This window comes from Salmo salar, chromosome ssa25 (genome assembly GCF_905237065.1).
Source record: "Salmo salar chromosome ssa25, Ssal_v3.1, whole genome shotgun sequence".
Taxonomy (NCBI): domain Eukaryota; kingdom Metazoa; phylum Chordata; class Actinopteri; order Salmoniformes; family Salmonidae; genus Salmo; species Salmo salar.
In genome coordinates this window covers 39420072-39438617 of record NC_059466.1, presented here as the reverse complement: position 1 = coordinate 39438617, position 18546 = coordinate 39420072, and the positions used below count along the sequence as shown (strand labels likewise).

General features: G+C 44.1%; 1 protein-coding gene across 1 annotated transcript in view; it reads right to left on the bottom strand.

The window, feature by feature from the left end:
- LOC106586781 (alpha-1,3-mannosyl-glycoprotein 4-beta-N-acetylglucosaminyltransferase A) overlaps window positions 1-17749 on the bottom strand; it is a 71163-nt gene extending 53414 nt beyond the window's left edge. Inside the window, exons 1-2 of the mRNA XM_014174400.2 lie at window positions 17434-17749; window positions 16733-17280 (exon numbers count right to left, since the gene is read on the bottom strand). Coding sequence (XP_014029875.1) covers window positions 16733-16826 — 94 coding nt within the window. The 5' untranslated portion in view covers window positions 16827-17280; window positions 17434-17749. The remainder of the gene's footprint in view (window positions 1-16732; window positions 17281-17433) is intronic.
- Between the last annotated feature and the right edge of the window lie 797 nt (window positions 17750-18546).

Here is an 18546-nt window from a genome sequence, read left to right as displayed (position 1 = left end):
ATTTGTGCATCTTCGATGGTCCACCGTCCCTGTCTTTTGTTTGGTGCTTTCCCGGGTAAAGGGGCAGTAGCTCTTCGGCTGCATCAGATTCACAACTGTCAGTGTCCATGCTAGCTGGGCTAACAACACATGTAGAATTACTGATGTTAAGCATTGGATGTGCTTGTGGAAGCAGAACAACTTGTGTCGTCGACAGGTAGTAGCAGTACTACCAGTAGAGCTGGTATGTGTCTCTATGGATGCCGGCCTTACTTTTTTTTAACCATTTATCAATTTTCGAGCAAACGGAATGAGCAGCAGCTACATACGGGGTGGAATTCCTGCGAGAGAGTAACGGTTAATGTGATTGGATGTTAATTATTTGACTAGGCTACCTGTATTTGACATTGTGTTTTTATTTCACTGAACACTAGATGGTTTAATTTTATTTTTGGCAGTGAAACGAGGCTACTCAGGTGAGGAAAAAAACTCCCCTAAATGTATAGCCCCGTTGGAAAATATAAATGGACTGTTTGAAAATGTGAAGAATAAAAGTGTGTGTGTGTGTATATATATATATATAAGTGAATCACTTTTTTATTCGGCGTACCCCCGACGGCATTGCGCGTCCCCCCGTAGGCCAGTTTGGGAATACCTGGTCTAGCCTATACTCCAAAATTAAACACATTTTAGTAATGGCCTCTGAGTCTGGACTGTATTATTACGCATACTGGATGGACTGGTTACCTTATGCCATGCTCCAAACTCTTTATACAAGAGTCTGGGAGAGAACGTATAGGCCTAGGCGATGATGTTGCTTCACTGATTATGCAAGACGGTTTACAGTTAGCCTACAATTATAGTACATTTGTATTTGATTTTGAATGGCCTAGTAATAGGACATTTTTTATATTTTCATAATTAATAGGCTGTCGTGCGTTTCAATCTCCTCTCGCTCCTTCATTCCTTTCTCGAGCGCACAAAGAGGGGTTGTCAACAGTTTAATGACATTGTTTTGTTGTGAAAACATGTTACTATTGATGTTCCTGAACAGATTTCCCTTGGTTTCACTGGGTAGCTGCAGGAACAGAGTTGGAGAGCCCATGGCATACAGAGTTTGGGTGGGATATCACCTGTTACGCAGCAAGAGGCTACATGCTCCTCAAACAGTGGTTGATGCGTGGAGTGAAATAACCAGAGTAGCCTACCCAGCATGATTGAGAACGAACCAGCAGGAAAGTGGCCTCCATTCACTATTAGAGTGCATATGGATGACATGTCTTTTTGTCCCTGCCCCTGTTCCTGCCCCTGTTCCTGCTCCTGCCCCTGTTCCTGCTCCTGCCCCTGTTCCTGCCCCTGTTCCTGTCCCTGTTCCTGTTCCTGCCCCTGCTCCTGCCCCTGCCCCTGTTCCTGCTCCTGCCCCTGTCCCTGTCCCTGCTCCTGCCCCTGTTCCTGCCCCTGCCCCTGTTCCTGCCCCTGCCCCTGTTCCTGCCCCTGTTCCTGCCCCTGTTCCTGCCCCTGTTCCTGCCCCTGTTCCTGCCCCTGTTCCTGCCCCTGTTCCTCTTCCTGCCCCTGTTCCTCTTCCTGCCCCCGTTCCTGTCCCTGTTCCTGTTCCTGCCCCTGCCCCTGTTCCTCTTCCTGCCCCTGTTCCTCTTCCTGCCCCTGTGATAATGGGCCATTATAAATCAAAACAAATTGTACATATTAGTAAAGACCAGATTAAATTGACAATAATCTGCTGAGTGAAAATATGAGCACTTGAGAGAACAGCGGGTGGAGCCTGAGGCAAGGAAGAGAGAGCCAGCTTTATTTGTGACTTTCTCAAATCATCAATATCCTTTAGTCGCATCATGCAGCCCATATATGTCTTGATTTCTAAGACATTCTAAGGTTTGTATCATTCACAACTAAAGCTGCCAAATAACTCTAAATCTAGCATATAGGACCTGTTTCAAATGATCACTTTTACGCTCAACGTGCCACTTCAAATGCACACTTGCTCTGAAATGGGAAAAATATTGATATTTTATTGAGCTAAGTTCAATATCAGTGCCTTCTGTAACTATTGGGACAGTGAGTTTTCTTTGACTCTGTACTCCAGCACTTGGGATTTGAAACGATATAAATGACTGACGTTAAAGTGCAGACTGTCAGCTTAAAATTTGAGGGTATTTTCATCCATATCGGGTGAAGCGTTTACATCCCCCTCATTTTAGGGGACCAAAAGTACTGGGACAAATTCACTTAAATGCATATTAGAGTATGTAAAAGTTTAGTATTTGGTCCCATATTCCTAGCACGCAATGATTACATAAAGCGTGTGACTCCAAACTTGTTGGATGCATTTGCCGTTTGTTTAGGTTGTGTTTCAGATTATTTTGTGCCCAATAGAAATGAATGGTAAATAATGTTACTTTGGAGTCACTTTTATTGTAAATAGGAATAGAATACATTTAGAAACATTTCAACATGAATGTGGATGCTACTAGGGCTGGGCGATATATCGAATTCATAAAAATAAAAATAAAGTTATAATTGCGCCATATTCCATATGCCTGTATCGGAAGAATCATGGTTTTGTTATTTTTGGTTTTCATGAGCGTTTATGTCTGCTTGTTCTCATGTTGTATTTTTGTTCTCGTCTCCTTCACTCCTCTGTGCACCTTCCCATTTACACCAGAGATCTTTGTATAATAACGAGATGCACGTCTCCGCCCAAATAATGGGAGTCGTTGTCCCAAAGGCAGGAAGGCAGGCGACAAGCTTAGATCCGGTTTCAACTCGCTATTTGCATTTGAGCTTCGGTCCAACAGAATCGGTGATATGGACACCAAAACACATTGACATTATTTTACTGAAATAGAGGAGAAATTAACTTGTCTAACAATACCCTTTTATGTCTCAACTCCTAAAATGACTGCAAAGCAGACTACTAAAACGAGAGCATAAATTAACATTGATTCTGGAAAATGCTCAGTTTGTCGCGCACGGCATTGGCATACCACTAGCAGCATTTTAACCAAAGACTGTTATACTAGCTGTCTAGTCTGCGTTTTAGAAATGTGCAATAAGCATAAAACATAATTATAAGGAATTGGCAACTCGTTCTCATTCTGAGAAACAAGGTAGGCCACTTGATTTCAACATCTGAACCAAGTGGACAGGCTAACATGCTTTTCAAACAGTTGGAGACAAACAGAAGGGTGTGTTCATAACAACTCAACCGTTCAACCTTGTTAGCAAATAGAGCGAAGTTGGCTAAACTTGAAATATAAAGATTAGCTGGCTAATCACTAGCACGAGGGCTTGAGAGACTGTTGAGACCTGTGTTCATTTTTTATAGCCAAACGCCTGCTACAAGACATTAGCTATTATTAGTGAATGTGCATTATGCAGGTTCTAGATAAATATGTAACAAAGGTCATTTTCATAGACTTGAAAGCCAGATCATTGCAAATAAAAAAAGCAGGTTAATCTATTTAGATAAATAATTAAATGATTAGTGGGTCTTATGGTTGTGGAAGTCTTCTGTTCAGCCTAGGTATAACTTCACAAGCCCTGAATTCATTACATTGTTGCTGACTGTTTGAAATGCAGTGCATGGCCTGGTGCATAGCCAGATCACATACAGTAGGCCAACCCACATTCAGTTCTTCTGAAATACATTTTCTTCATATCATGTTTCTTTAGACCTGACTAAAATAAATATTGGATTTATTGTGATAGTTTTTTATGTAGATGTTCCAACTGCACACACTAGCTTTTTTTGGTGGAGGCCTGGAGATGCTAAATGTGTTTCTATTAATTAACGGTCAGAAGACCAGCCGTCTTCTGCATGACAACATTTCATGACTGCCACCGTCCGAGTCAAGGCAGGTCCATAATGCTAACGTTGTAAGATCACAGACAGACAGACATGACTGCCACCGTCCGAGTCAAGGCAGGTCCATAATGCTAACGTTGTAACATCACAGACAGACAGACATGACTGCCACCGTCCGAGTCAAGGCAGGTCCATAATGCTAACGTTGTAACATCACAGACAGACAGACATGACTGCCACCGTCCGAGTCAAGGCAGGTCCATAATGCTAACGTTGTAACATCACAGACAGACAGACAGACAGACAGACAGACAGACAGACAGACAGACAGACAGACAGACAGACAGACAGACAGACAGACAGAGACAGACAGACAGACAGACAGACAGACAGACAGACACAGAAGTTTGGCGAAGAGACAGCAGTAGGAACCATGTCGACATTTCAGTCAAGCAACAGCCTTAAAGAAAATAGGTTGTGTGAATGGTATGTGTGGTCCATAGTGGACAAGAACAACCATAAGACTGTGACAACGGTCCTGTTTCCTCCCTAATCAGGATTTTGAATGTGGGGGCGGATGAGAACGGGAGAAGGGATGAATGAAGTAGTGTGCAGCAGACGAAGACACTCAGCCTGGGAAGAGGAAGGAAAAAGTGCAGCGTTAGTTAACTGACTTAATGGAGGACAGACTGTATAAGTCTGTTCATTAAGAGGAGGAGGTAGACCTACATCTGGGATAGTGTGTGTGTGTGTTAGGGCTGCCACAATTACTGCATAACCCACGGTTATGGATGGACAACATGGAATTACTGCCATAACACACACACACACACACACACACACACATACATACATACATACATATATATATACACACATACATACACATATATTTTTTTTAAATGCTATTTGAACGGTTATTGCGGTGACTGCAATCATTTGGCTGGCCAATTACAGTCATCCAAAATTACATGATCGCCACAGCCCTAGTGTGTGTACGTGTGTGTGTGTACGTACTGTGTGTACTGTGTGTGTGTACGTACTGTGTGTGCGTGCTCGTACTGTGTACTGTGTGCATGCTCGTACTGTGCACTGTGTGTGCTCGTACTGTGTGTGTGCTCTTACTGTGTGCGTGCTCGTACTGTGTACTGTGTGCGTGCTCGTACTGTGTACCCTTATCCTGAAGAGCAGGGCACAAACACTTCACCAGAGTTTCAGGGCGAAGGGTTTTGTCAGCACTCTCTCCCTCCCCCTCTTCCCCCCTCAATCCTTCCCTCCCCGGCTTCTCTCCCTCCCTTCTATAATCTGGGCCCTTGGCTTCGCCTCCCTCTGTCTTTCTCTCCCTTTGGCCCCATTACAAGCATCTGGCTGAGAGAGTCCCTATCTCTCAGCGTCAGAAAATATCACCACACAACCCATAGCAACACACACACACACACACACAGCACAAAAGAGATAGAGATATATACAGGCTTTTCCTTATTCTATCTCCGTCCCTCTCTCTCTCTCTCTCTCGCTCTCATTCTGTCTCCCTCTCTCTACGGGCATCAGAATTCCCCTCTTATCTTCAGAGTCAGTAGCATTCGTTTGTCATAATAACACCTTTCTCCAGCTATTTTGGGACCATTGTGTTTGCCATGAACAGACAAAGGAACGACAGACCAGAGCTGAGAGGAGAAACATGCCCACGGACGGAAAGAGAGAAAATGGAAGGAAGTGTTAGAGGAGAGAATGGAGGTAGAACTGGAGGGAGGGATTTATTTTAACCTCAACTGTGTTGATTAGCCAAATAGTAATGTCTCCTTCCATTACGTTTTACTGAAAGCAGCCAACTCTCACCACAGATATCAGCACTTAGACTTCTGTTCCATTGAGCAGTTGTTGTTCCATAGGTTCTGCACTGACCTCCATTAGCAAGGTCTGGTCAATAGAGAGTAGCACACTGCTGGGAGGATACTTCAGTCGGAGATCTTGCTGCCCTACATTCCGAGATCTCACAGATTGAGAAGTGCACATTCTTGTGGGTCATTCAGTAGGCTGCTTGGCCATTTAGAAAGCTGATTCTCAGAGCCCTTATTCAGTCATGTGACGAGACGGCAATAAATTGATAGGTCGGATTACTCAATAATGCGAAAACAACTGTTTGCAATTATGACACACACAAAATCAACGGTTACACACAAACACACTCAAGTCTCTTAAATGCAGAGCCACCTTACACAATCCAAGAAACATAGGTCTAAAGCCACAGAGACAGACACAGTTAGCATCTAGGCCTATCCACACCATTCCCACAGTGTTCTCTGCATGCCCACTAACACTGAGCTTTCAAATACTTCACTTTCAGAGTGACTCACTGCCTGAGGCTAAGTAGACTAAACACCCACACGGAAACGAGAATTAAAGAAAGTAGGACCCAGAGTGAAAGAGAGGGGAGACGATGAAATACACTAGATAGAGAGAGGTGACGATCAGAGACCCCGAGAGAGGTGACGATCAGAGACCCCGAGAGAGGTGACGATCAGAGACCCCGAGAGAGGTGACGATCAGAGACCCCGAGAGAGGTGACGATCAGAGACCCCGAGAGAGGTGACGATCAGAGACCCCGAGAGAGGTGACGATCAGAGACCCCGAGAGAGGTGACGATCAGAGACCCCGAGAGAGGTGACGATCAGAGACCCCGAGAGAGGGGACGATCAGAGACCCCGCGAGAGGGGACGATCAGAGACCCCGCGAGAGGGGACGATCAGAGACCCCGCGAGAGGGGACGATCAGAGACCCCGAGAGAGGGGACGATCAGAGACCCCGAGAGAGGTGACGATCAGAGACCCCGAGAGAGGGGACGATCAGAGACCCCGAGAGAGGGGACGATCAGAGACCCCGAGAGAGGGGACGATCAGAGACCCCGAGAGAGGTGACGATCAGAGACCCCGCGAGAGGGGACGATCAGAGACCCCGAGAGAGGGGACGATCAGAGACCCCGAGAGAGGGGACGATCAGAGACCCCGAGAGAGGTGACGATCAGAGACCCCGAGAGAGGGGACGATCAGAGACCCCGAGAGAGGTGACGAGAAAGACAAGCAAAAGAGGGCAAGACTAGAGAAAAAAAGAAGAAAGAGGGATATAGAGACAGAAAGACAGGGGAGTGGTTGTGAGAGGAAGTGATGAATTGTAAAACAAGCTCTTCAGGCTTAATCAGTGTTTATCTGATCTAATGTATACCAGGGAGAGACGCAAGCTATGGTACAGCCAATCAGTGTTTATCTAACCTAATGTATACCAGGGAGAGACAAGATCAGTAACATCCCAGGGAGGGAGCGGTAACCGGGAGGTTAAACAACACTTGGCTATCGTGCCCAGACAACACACTGGTCTGAATGTGAGAAACACAAGAGACACTTATCCATAGCCAGCAAAACTCTGCTTAGCTATGGAGTCTGACTGACTGTTGGGCCAGTGGGAGCAGCCAATGAGTGTCTATGAATACAAAGTATTGTGCCACACTACTCTGCTCTGTAACTCCCCCTGGAAGGTGTCCGTCTGTCTGTGTTCCTCCTCCTAACGCAGACACAAACAGAACACTAAACCCAAACATGCACAAGGCTAGGTGTAAACATCACTAAACCCACACATGCACAAGGCTGGGTGTGTAAACATCACTAAACCCACACATGCACAAGGCTGGGTGTGTAAACATCACTAAACCCACACATGCACAAGGCTGGGTGTAAACATCACTAAACCCACACATGCACAAGGCTGGGTGCTTGAGTGGAGGAAGAATGCATGCAGTGCCATTTGGCAAATCTGACCATAATTCTATCCTGCTGATTCCTGCTTACATGCAAACACTCGAAACAGGAAGTACTAGTGACAAGCTCAATACGGAAGTGGTCCGATGAAGCGGACGCTATGCTAAAGTAATGTTTTGCTAGCACAGACTGGAATATGTTCCGGGATTCATCCGATGACTTGGAGCAGTTTACCACATCAGTCACCGGCATCCTTAATAAGTGCATCGATGACGGTGTACCCACAGTGACCGTACATATCCTAACCAGAAGCCATGGATTACAGGCAACATCCAGTTCGGGCTAAAGGCTAGAGCTGCCGCTTTCAAGGAGGGGGACACTAACCCGGACGCTTATTATAAATCATGCTATGCCACACGACGAACCATTAAACAAGCAAAGCAACAACACAGGACTAAGACCGACTAACTACACCGGCACTGACGCTCGTCGGCTGTGGCTGGGCTTGCCAACTATGACAGATTAAAGGGAAGCCCAGCCGTGAGCTGCTCAATGACAAGCCTACCAGATGAACTGAGAGCCTTTTATGCTCGCTTCAAGGCAGGCAACACTGAACCATGCATGAGAACACCAGCTGTTCCGGACGACTGCATGATCACGCTCTCCGTGCTGATGCAAGTAAGACCTTTAAACAGGTCAACATTCTCAAGGCCGCAGGGCCAGACGGATTACCAGGACATGTACTGCGACCATGCGTTGACCAAATGGCAAGCGTCTTCACTGACATTTTCAACCTCTCCCTGACCGTCTGTAATACCTACATGTTTCAAGCAGACCACCATAGTCCCTGTGCCCAAGAGCATCAAAGTAACCTGTCTAAATTACTATCTCCCCATAGCACTCAAATCAAAACCATTATCCCAGACACCCTGGACCCACTCCAATTTGCATACCGTCCCAACAGATCCACAGATGACGCAATCTCTATTGCACTCCACACTGCTCTTTCCCACTTGGACAAAATAAACACCTACATGAGAATGCTGATCATTGACTACAGCTCAGCGTTCAACACCATAGTGCCCTCAAAGCTCATCACTAAGCTAAGGACCCTGGGACTGAACACTTCCATCTGAAACTGTATCCTGAACTTCTTGACGAGACCCCCCAGGTGGTAAGGGTAGGCAACAACACATCCAACACGCTGACCCTCCTGTACTCCCTGTTCACCCACGACTGCGATCTGCGCACGACTCCAACACCATCATTAAGTTTTCGGACAACACAAATGTGGTAGGCCTGATCACTGACAACGATGAGACAGCCTATAGTGAGGAGGTCAGAGAACTGGCAGTGTGGTGCCAGGATAACCTCTCCCTCAATGTCAGCAAGACAAAAGGAGTTGATCGTGGACTACAGGAAACAGAGGGCTGAGCTCGCCCCCATTCACATCGACAGGGCTGAAGGGGAGCGGGTCGAGAGCTTCAAGTTCCTAGGTGTCCACATTACTAAGGACCTATCATAGTCCAAACACACCAACACAGTCATGAAGAGGCCACAACAACGCCTCTTCCCCCTCAGGAGGCTGAAAAGATTTGGCATGGGGCCCTCAGATCCTCAGTAAGTTCTACAGCTCTACCATTGAGAGCATCTCGACTGGCTGCATCACAGCTTGGTATGGCAACTGCTTGGCATACAACAGTTTACACCCAAAAACAATTTCATCAATTTTAGAATAAGGCTGTAACAAAATGTGGAAAAGGTCAAGGGGTATGAATACTTTCCGAAAGCCAAGTTATTATTACTCATTGTGCATCTATTATTATGCATTTGACTTTTCTATTATTTGTCTATTTTCTTTCTCTGCATTGTTGGGAAGGGCCTGTAAGTAAGCATTTCACTTTTAGTCCACATCTGTTGTTTACGAAACATGTGACAAATAAATGTGAGTTTCACAATCCTTCCTCCAGTTTTAGGAATTAACGATGACAGACAGAAATGTTAGATCATGCAGTGCAAGAGCAAGGCCTATTCCTGGGTGTCTCTCGTTCCCTTTTCGTTCTTTTCATTTGTGAGGATTTCTGATTTCAGTATGTGTGTGGCAGGGTTTCCGTTAGCTGGCAATTAATTTAAAAAAATGAAAAGCCTACAAATAAAACTGTTGACCAGCGAAGAAAATATCTTTGCAAAAGAAGGCTTTTTATTAATTAATGGAAATACATATGACCGTCATGCTTACCGGTCTATAGGTACATTTGCATAATTTTGTGGAATTAAAATTGTCATCTGTGTATTTCCATCAGTCATGTGTTTTATTTATCCAACACAACTAATACACAAGCGCACAGCTTATTTTGAGTTGATTTATCCTGTAGCTCCTCGGCGGGTTGCTGCTGAAGTAAAACATGCTTTTATAAGCCAATTCATTGCACAACAATTCTAAATGCAATCACCTATTAAAAACTGTTTTGGTGCACGATTAAAAAGAGCTACTATTTTTATTTCTCAACTGGTAATTGAAGCAAGCCTCCCATTCACCATTCAAGTGCAGGCAACAGGCTATCAGCGTGTCACCCACCACTTTACAATGTGAGCTGGAGGCTGTACTCATTCTGAAAATATACTTAAAAATGTTTGAAACCTTGAATGTTTTATTTCATGTTATGAGGCAGGTCTTATCTTGCTTCAAAGTAGCCTATAGGCTTATTCCAACATTGGAAACGTAGAGGCAATTAAATAGGCGGCTTGTGAGTTAAGTTTGGGGAAGCTTATAATTTATCCGACCATTTCTATTGTCTGAGTGCCAGTTGATTTTAATATGCGTATTTTCGTGGAACAGTTTAATTTCAATAATAATATTTTAGTTTCTCAAAATCATTGTCATGTGGTTAATCATAAAAATCTGAATTAAAATGATAAAAACCTAAAAGTTGAAAGTCAACTAATGTGAGCTCACCAGCCGCTGCCTTATGGACACAATGATACGCCGTGATTCATTGGCGGTGTAATGGGAATTTTTATGTTTGTGCTTATAACACATTTCTGTGTTCTATTCATGTGCTGTTCTATAAACCAATCTCTGTGTTCATGCACGTGGCTGACTGTACAAATCACCTATCAGTAGCTGCAATTTGGCAGTACGCCCAGACGTTGTTTTGAGAACAAGAAAGATATTTCAGTTTCAATGTCTCAGCTTAGAGAGAGGAGAAGCCTCGTGAGGTTTTGGTCTGTCACATGTTAAGAACCAGTATTGGTCGGTCACATGAATGAAACAAAATGGTAATGATTAATTAATTATGCTAAATCATGCAAATAACATGTCTGTGTATAGCCGTATAAGAACACTGCTGGGTCTGCCCAGGGAGAGCTCCTGATTGACGTGTACTATGGTGCATTGAGTTGGTTGGAACCTCTCCAGCACGCTGACAATAAACAATGATTAATTTAAGATCGACTTTGAGTGTCCCTGTGTACGAACATTTCCACGACAACGGCTAAAGAAATGAGTGCATGGAACTCATAGCCTATAGGCCAATGCAGCAGTAGGCCTACAACTTCCATTGCTCTTTCACACTGAGGATTGGTGGTTAGAGGGGGAGATTGTTGGAAAGATTCTTCAAATAGCTTACTGTGAGGAACTATAGTTCATATATTATAATTCACAATGGATGTTAAAAAAAACACTTGCCTACATTTATGCGCAGCAGGCCGGGTACTTCTATGCGTGCTCAGGCGCACACGTTCCCTCAACATTATCAGGACAGAGAAACCAGACATGCTCGGGCGCTCACGCTCCCTCAACATTATCAGGACAGAGAAACCAGACATGCTCAGGCGCACACGTTCCCTCAACATTATCAGGACAGAGAAACCAGACATGCCCGGGCGCACACGTTCCCTCAACATTATCAGGACAGAGAAACCAGACATGCTCGGGCGCTCACGCTCCCTCAACATTATCAGGACAGAGAAACCAGACATGCTCGGGCGCACACGTTCCCTCAACATTATCAGGACAGAGAAACCAGACATGCTCGGGCGCTCCCTCAACATTATCAGGACAGAGAAACCAGACATGCTGGGGCGCTCCCTCAACATTATCAGGACAGAGAAACCAGACACATGGAGCACTCCAACATTAGACTATTTTATTTTACAAATCTCGTAAATTATGGTTATGAAATAAACCAAAACTTGTTTCTCACAAATGTAGCAGGTCATGAACTCTGCAAACGTTTCCACTTCAAGAATTAGAACGGTAAATTACTGTAATTAATACTAGGGCTGTTGCGGTGACCATATTACCATCATGACTGCAGTCAAATTCCATGTGACCGTTGAGTCACGGTAATCTCCTCTTATGCACTCTGGACTTGCCTTTGTAGTACCCAACTTGCTAACAAAAATCAGGTCCTAATGGCCTGGTCCTCAGGGTTCTATTGTCCCTCTAACAGGGGTGGGCAACTCCAGTCCTCGAGGGCCTGATTGGTGTCACAGTTTTGCCCCAGCTAACACACCTGACTCCAATAATCACCTAATCATGATCTTCAGTTTAGAATACAATTTGATTAATCAGCTGTGTTTGCTAGGGATGGAGGGAAAAAAAGGGGGGGGGGGGGGACTGGAGTGCCCACCCCTGGTCTAACCACTGACATCAATGGAAATACAATCGAAAATCACATCAAAACACTTATCATAACAGTAGGCCTATCATATTTTAAAACTCACCTCACTGTGATGATCAATTTGAAGAAAGTTCAACAGCAGGTTGAAACAGTGTAAAACATGGTTGTTGTAGATGTTGTTTCAAAGCCTTACAACGAAATGGACAGCGCTTCCTAAAGGTGATGATTCATTCAAAACAGCCAAATGCATATTAGAGCTTATGCATAGGCTTATGAGCCCAAGCCCCAATTTCTTGGGGGGGGGGAATTAAAATGATGATTGTGTCGTTATACAATATATAGCCTACCGCATATTACGTATTTCAGTAATCACCTCTGAGTGTGGACTGTTATTATGCATACTGGATGGACTGGTTACCATATGCTACACTCCAAAATGTCTATCCATGAGTCTGGGAGAGAACGTATAGCCCTAGGCGATGCTGTTGGTATGTGCAGGGCTGCTTACAGTTAGCCTACAATTACTGAATTTGTTTTGGATTTTCAATAGCCTAGTAATAGGGCATTTTTTTCTATTGTCATAACCAAGTGACATTACCTTCAGCTTTACAGAATATCTCACCACTATGCGTTTCATTCTCCTCCTCTCTCTCCCCGCAGACGGGCTGTCAACAGTTTAGCAAAATATGTTTTGTTGCATAAACATGTTACTATTGGTGTTCCCGTACAGATTTCACTTGGTTTCCCAAATTAAGCACTGGGTAGCTGCAGGAACAGGGTTGGAGAGCCCATGGCATACAGAGTTTGGGCAGAATATCACCTGTCTGGCAGCGAGAGCATGCTCCTCAAACAGGAATATCACCTGTCTGGCAGCGAAAGCATGCTCCTCAAACAGGAATATCACCTGTCTGGCAGCGAGAGCATGCTCCTCAAACAGGAATATCACCTGTCTGGCAGCGAAAGCATGCTCCTCAAACAGGAATATCACCTGTCTGGCAGCGAAAGCATGCTCCTCAAACAGGAATATCACCTGTCTGGCAGCGAAAGCATGCTCCTCAAACAGGAATTTCACCTGCCTGGCAGCGAAAGCATGCTCCTCAAACAGGAATATCACCTGTCTGGCAGCGAGAGCATGCTCCTCAAACAGGAATATCACCTGTCTGGCAGCGAAAGCATGCTCCTCAAACAGGAATATCACCTGTCTGGCAGCGAAAGCATGCTCCTCAAACAGGAATATCACCTGTCTGGCAGCGAAAGCATGCTCCTCAAACAGGAATATCACCTGTCTGGCAGCGAGAGCATGCTCCTCAAACAGGAATATCACCTGTCTGGCAGCGAAAGCATGCTCCTCAAACAGGAATATCACCTGTCTGGCAGCGAAAGCATGCTCCTCAAACAGGAATATCACCTGTCTGGCAGCGAAAGCATGCTCCTCAAACAGGAATATCACCTGTCTGGCAGCGAAAGCATGCTCCTCAAACAGGAATTTCACCTGCCTGGCAGCGAAAGCATGCTCCTCAAACAGGAATATCACCTGTCTGGCAGCGAGAGCATGCTCCTCAAACAGGAATATCACCTGTCTGGCAGCGAAAGCATGCTCCTCAAACAGGAATATCACCTGTCTGGCAGCGAGAGCATGCTCCTCAAACAGGAATATCACCTGTCTGGCAGCGAAAGCATGCTCCTCAAACAGGAATTTCACCTGCCTGGCAGCGAGAGCATGCAGTGTTCTTCAATTTATTTCTCAGCTGCACATATTAACTTCTATGGGCTACGTGGGACGCTAGCATCCCACCTGCGGGACACAGCCACTGAAATATCAGGGCGGAAAATTCAAAAACAACAAAATGTCATAATTCAACTTTCTCAAACATACAACTATTTTACACCATTTTAAAGATACACGTCTCCTTGATGTAACCACATTGTCCGATTTCAAAAAGGCTTTACAGCGAAAGCAAAACATTAGATTATGTTAGGAGAGTACATAGACAAAAATAATCACACAGCCATTTTCCAAGCAAGGACATGTGTCAATAAAACCCAAAACACAGCTAAATGAAGCACTAACCTTTGACGATCTTCATCAGATGACACTCCTAGGACATTATGTTATACAATACATGTATGTTTTGTTCGATAAAGTTCATATTTATATCCAAAAACAGCATTTTATATTGGCGCGTGATGTTCAGAAAATGTATTCCCACCAAAACGTCCGGTGAATGTGCACATCAATTTACAAAAATACTCATCATAAACATTGACAAAATATATAACAATTATTTAAAGAATTATAGATGGACTACCCCTGGATGCAACCGCTGTGTCAGATTTTAAAATAGCTTTACGGAGAAAGCACATTTTTCAATATTCTGAGTACATAGCTCAGCCATCACGGTGAGCTATTCAGACACCCGCCAAGTTCGGGGCAACCTAAACTCAGAATTAGTATTAGAAATATTCTCTTCCCTTTGCTGATCTTCGTCAGAATGCACTCCCAGGACTGCTACTTCCACAAGAAATGTTGTTTTTGTTCGAAATAATCCATATTTATGTACAAATACCTCCGTTTTGTTCGTGCGTACAGATCACTTATCAAAAGGCATAACGCGCGAGCGTGGAACGAGAGACGAAAAGTCAAAATGTTCCATTACCGTACTTAGAAGCATGTCAAACGCGGTTTAAAATCAATCTTTAGGGTATTTTTTACGTAAAATTGCGATAATATTTCAACCGGACAATAGCATAATCATTCAAGAAGAAAAAGAAGGAACGGCGTGCTTGCGTGACCGCGCATATCCAATCCCTTTGTTGCCAGGCAGACCACTCAGTAACTGAGCTCCTATTATCTGCCCAGTGACAGGAGAATGCTCAAACCACTTTCTGAAGGCTTTAGACAGCCAATGGAAGCCTTAGGAAGTGCAACGTCACCCCACAGACACTGTAGCTTCTATAGAGAACCAAAAGAAGAACTACAATTCTCTGACTTTCTACTTCCTGCTTGGAATTTTCTCTGTTTTTTGCCTGCCATATGAGTTCTGTTATACTCACAGACACCATTCAAACAGTTTTAGAAACTTCAGAGTGTTTTCTATCTAAATCTACTAATAATATGCATATTCTAGTTTCTGGGCCAGAGTAGTAACCTGTTTAAATTGGGTACGTTTTTCATCTGGCCGTGAAAATACTGCCCCCTAGCCCAGACAGGTTAATCTCACGCTATAAAACCCAAGTAGCCTACAAAACAGTGTAAACCGATGACAGGGTTTTTCCCCCTTTGTCCCTGTTCATTTGATAATGGGCCATTCTAAATCTAAACTAATTTTACATATTAGTAAAGACCAGATTAAATTGAGAATAGTCTGATGGGTGAAAATATGATCACTTGATGAGAGAACAACTGTGCAGCCTGAGGCAAGGAACACAGAGCACAAGCTTTTTTTGCTACTTTCTCAAATCATCAATAGCCTTTAGTTGCACCATGCAGCCCAGTGGTTAGAGTGTTGGGCCAGCGAGTAACCGAAAGGTTGCTGGATTGAATCCCTGAGCTGACAAGGTAAAAAAAAAAGTCGTTCTGCCCCTGAACAAGGCAGTTAACCCACTGTTCCCCAGTAGGCCGTCATTGTAAATAAGAATTTGTTCTTAACTGATTTGCCTAGTTAAATAAAGGTAAGATAAACAGCCTAATCACATGCCTTGGCTTAGAATTGATCTAAAAGACACAATTATTTACACTCTGCAGATAACAAACCACAGATAGGAGCCAGATGTATAAATGAAGCATCCTTTCAGAAAATTTCACTAAGCACCAAATATGGTTCAACGCGAAAAGATAGAAGAAAGAAACAGGATGAAAAAGAAAAACCAGTTGGTTTCTTATCAACAAACTAGGACTACATTTTTAGTGCACAAGTGTATGTAAATGTTATTGTAATCGATAACTAGACGGGTCGAACTGGGGAATTATTGACTGTCGAACTGTCAAAATACACGAGCAAGAGGATCGATCTTGTCCTCATCTCGCACGGCTGTGGATTTACATAGCTTTACTGTATCTGGCTTCGGTACCTGCTATCATCAGACATCCGGATGATATCATTCTTATGGAAAGCCATGTTTAACTGTGACAGTGTAGGGCTGGTTGCCATATATAACCAGTACACATAATAGCCCTCTTCTATGTAGCTGTCTGTGTCAGTATCCCAACGTCCAGGTTTGAAGATAAAGCTTCATAGTCAGCCAACAAAACAACTCATATTTAGTGTCTCTCTGTCACTGCATTAAGTCCTCCATAGCTCAGTTGGTAGAGCATGGTGAATGTAACGCCAGGGCAGTGGCACCGATTCCCAGGACAACCCATATGGAAAATGTAAGCGTCTGCTAAATGGCATAGCTAGCTATATAGTTAGAAAATATTAGCTTTCTGTCCATCAACCAGTCATAACAAATAGCTGTCAAGCCCGTTTGCTGGCTAGCCAACTGGAAATTCTTATGCCAGAAATCGAGTGGTAGTACACCATAGCTGCTGACAACCGACTTTGCTTACTTACCTTTGCCATTTTGCCAGGATGTGTACCAAGACAGGCTGAGAAACGACGTGAAGAAAATTATCGCAGTAGCAACCGTTCCATTTCTGAGCCTCATCTCATTTCAGCGATTCTCTCCACGAAGCGTGGGGACCGGAGGCTGCCGTGCCTCTCGCCCTCGGGGTTGTCAGTCCAGGCGGAGGCGCGTGATTACGGTCGCCCAACTCGGGTAGTACTGGGGGGACGTTGGAAGGAAGCGAGGAGGTTTGAGAAGCTAGCTAACTGGAAATGGGAATGGACGTCTTTCTCTGTCCCCGTCTGCCGTGACGAGTCCTCCGCGTCGTCTCCGTGAGTGACTGATGATCTCTCCTCTCGCTCTATGGTGGATGATGATGATTTCTCTCTCGCTTGAGGGTGGTAAATCACGAGGCAGTTCTTCCTTTTTTAAATGTGAGCATGGTCGGGCGGTGCTATTATTCCCCTCCACTCACTGCACAAAGTGATTAGGATAACTGAAAGGTCCTGTACAGAAGTGTTGACACGGCTCCTTAATGTTCTGCACTCGGATGATTCTGGGGACAGCAAGAGCAAACCGAAATCAACTGGTTTGACAAGAGAACCTCTGCATGAACTAGATATGTATTTTCAGCTGATCAAAGTTAGCAAGCAGCAACCACTGACGTGCTGATGTAAGTTATAAGGTAGAAAAACAAGTAACTAGCTACCTGACACATTCAGCAGATGGAGTGTAGAGGATAGTCTTTGCTGGGAACCAGTCCAAGTTGTGGATGTGCTTCTTCATATACCTAAGCGTAGCTAGTTATCATACCCCCTCGCAAGATAAGGTTAAAGAGATTCATTAAAATATTTAACTACACTAGTGGCTGGCAGGCTACATATAGCTAGCTTCACAGTTGGATACCTGTCTTCTGATTAGACTCCCACGCTGGCTGATTAGCTAGCTAGCTATACTGCTGCACAGCACACACACAACACGCTCGCTCGCGACTTGTTCCGTTGACTCTTCAGCATAAAATTAGCTAGTTTGACAGCAGGTTCCGACCCTACTGTTATGCTTGTTTATACTGAGCTGCACTGGGGTCAGAACGCAATCATGGAAAACGTACCACAATGCAGGGGTTGGGTCTTTGCATGTAAAAACATATATGTGTCAAATAAGCTTGTTGACCAATCAGGATCTGAATATGACTGTACATTGTACAATAATGTAACACATTCATAAATGTTTTATGTAGATATTACACATTGATTACAATCACTTATATTTCATGTCACAGCGATTCACCGAGACCTATACTATGATGCTGGTAAAGTTGTCTTGCGCACCTACTGCAGGAGGCAGACACACTTCCCCAAGCTCTGGGACAAGGCTGATCAGAAAAAAAGCTAGCTAGCTGATGGATCCAAACAATGTTCTCCCACAAAAAAACATAGCAAAACAACATGTATATAGCTAGGTGTCATCATCTGAAATAACCCTAATTTATAAGACAGTTTTTGTATTTGGTTGATGATGGTCGGACCCGGCCAGATGAAGCTAGCTAGCTGCTTATAATGTTAGCTTGGGGAAACAAGGATAGATAGCTGGCTATCTTGTTAGTTTGTTATCTAGCTAGCTAGTTAATTACATAAATTTAAGTTTGACCAAGCTAAAGCTAGCTCGCTAGCTACCCCAGAAGTGCTAATAACATTTGGATCAAAGATATTTGTGATTGTCATACTGCAAACCGAAGTCAACGTAGTAGGGAGACAGCCTACCTCAAGTTTCCAAACGGTCATTAATGTTGACAAAATGCTTGATTATTATTCTGTATTTT